This window comes from Alligator sinensis, unplaced genomic scaffold, assembly GCF_000455745.1.
Source record: "Alligator sinensis unplaced genomic scaffold, ASM45574v1 scaffold872_5, whole genome shotgun sequence".
Lineage (NCBI taxonomy): Eukaryota > Metazoa > Chordata > Crocodylia > Alligatoridae > Alligator > Alligator sinensis.
In genome coordinates this window covers 297412-298990 of record NW_005842730.1, presented here as the reverse complement: position 1 = coordinate 298990, position 1579 = coordinate 297412, and the positions used below count along the sequence as shown (strand labels likewise).

The 1579-nt window shown below is 58.4% G+C and overlaps 1 protein-coding gene across 1 annotated transcript in view; it reads right to left on the bottom strand.

The window, feature by feature from the left end:
• The window catches only part of SORT1 (sortilin 1), a gene marked incomplete at its 5' end in the record, with an annotated part of 40358 nt that extends 38780 nt beyond the window's left edge, over positions 1-1578 (bottom strand). Inside the window, one exon of the mRNA XM_014525025.2 lies at positions 1504-1578. Coding sequence (XP_014380511.2) covers positions 1504-1578 — 75 coding nt within the window. The remainder of the gene's footprint in view (positions 1-1503) is intronic.
• Between the last annotated feature and the right edge of the window lies 1 nt (position 1579).

The window sequence follows — 1579 nt, the reverse complement described above, 5'->3', positions numbered from 1 at the left end:
ATTCCTGCTCCCAGCTGGACCAAGCAGCAGCACAACGTTAACAGAAGTTGCTCAGGTTCACGGTCAGTAAGACTGGGGTTGCCAGCAGAAGTTGAACATTTGCCCCTGGGTATCTTCTGCTTGGAAAAGCCAAAAGCGGAAGCAGACACTGGGGCGGTGTCAGGGAGAAGGAGCCAAACAGATGTCAGAAAGTACCAGCCACACTCCCTGCATCTGCAGCAATGGGGAGGCTCTGTGCAAGGGGTAGGAGACTTCTGCCCCTCAAAGCAGCCGCAACACTCACGTGTTTGAGGGAGGTGAGGTGGGGACAGGACTTTTTCAATCAGTTAGTGACATCAGGGCAAATCCTGGGAATCCCAGCCAAAGAGGAGGCTTTCACTGCACTAAGCTTTCCATAGGCAGGCAAGAAAAGCAAATCCCTGCTCCCTGCGGTTTGGCATCTCGGGGTCAGGCGGGTGGATGAAATAAGCAATTGGGATCAGGCTGGATTTACACTAAAGAGCAGTGCACTAGGGCTTGGCTTCCTACCAGTGCTCTGCTCTGGCATCGGGCTGGGCTTGGGGAGAGAGGATGGGATCTCGCCTTTTCTACCGGACCTTCAGCAAGTAATCAACTGGCAAGCTCTAAGGCTGGTATTAAAAGAAACAGGACAGCCGAGTTTAGCCTTCGGGCAGGGGCAGGCCTTTGCAAGTCAGAAATACACAGGCGGACGAGATTTTAGGGCTGCCGGATTCGGCAGGATCGCTTCAATCTCAATCTTTTGCTCGACTTTTTCACCCCTGCAACAAGAAGCTACCGTGTCCTGGGGAAGGGCTGCGCTAAGGGCTCCGATACCAGCTACTACATCAAGTTTATAAAAAAAAAAAAAAAAAAATTTTTAAATGGGGAAGCAGAAAAGCCTGGAGGACGCCACCCCATGAAGTGCTAACTCCGGATTGCCTTGGAAGGGAAATCCTTCCCCGGAGAACGGGGGTGAAGCCTGCCAGACACAGGTCTGCTCTTCAGGGCCCCAAAAGAGCCGTAGACTTCAGGTAAGGTATGGAGCCAGGAAAAAACCTGCCGAGAGCGCAACGAACGCTGCCGAGGCCGTAAAAAGAGCCAAGACAGGGAAAGGAAGGAATGCGAGCGCAGGATTTTCCACTGCGGGTCATTCGTTCAACAGCAGCCCCATCACCCTGCTGTCACGAGGGGCCCGGGACGCTTCCCACCGCGCGCTTGCTCCCTTCTCCGAAGCCTTCCCGCAGGGGCGACGGCTGGAGCCCGTCACACTGGGACTGCGGGCCCGCCGCCCTCGGGCGCAGCGGCAGGACGCGGCACAAGTCGGAGCTCGACCCCACTGAAACCCGGGGAGGGGAGGGGATCCCTGGGGGGCACCTGGCCCAGTTGAAGCCAGGCCCCGGCGGAGGGATCCGCACGGAGGGCGGCCAAGGGCTGCCAATGGGCACGCTGCTGCCGCGCACAGACCTGGAGACTGAGGCGCGGGCCCCGAGCGCCCCCGCTCACCTTGTGCGTGTTGTTGACCAGGGCGCCCTGGACATCGCGCAGGTCGCCGCACTCGGGCAGCCGGGCCGGGCGGGAG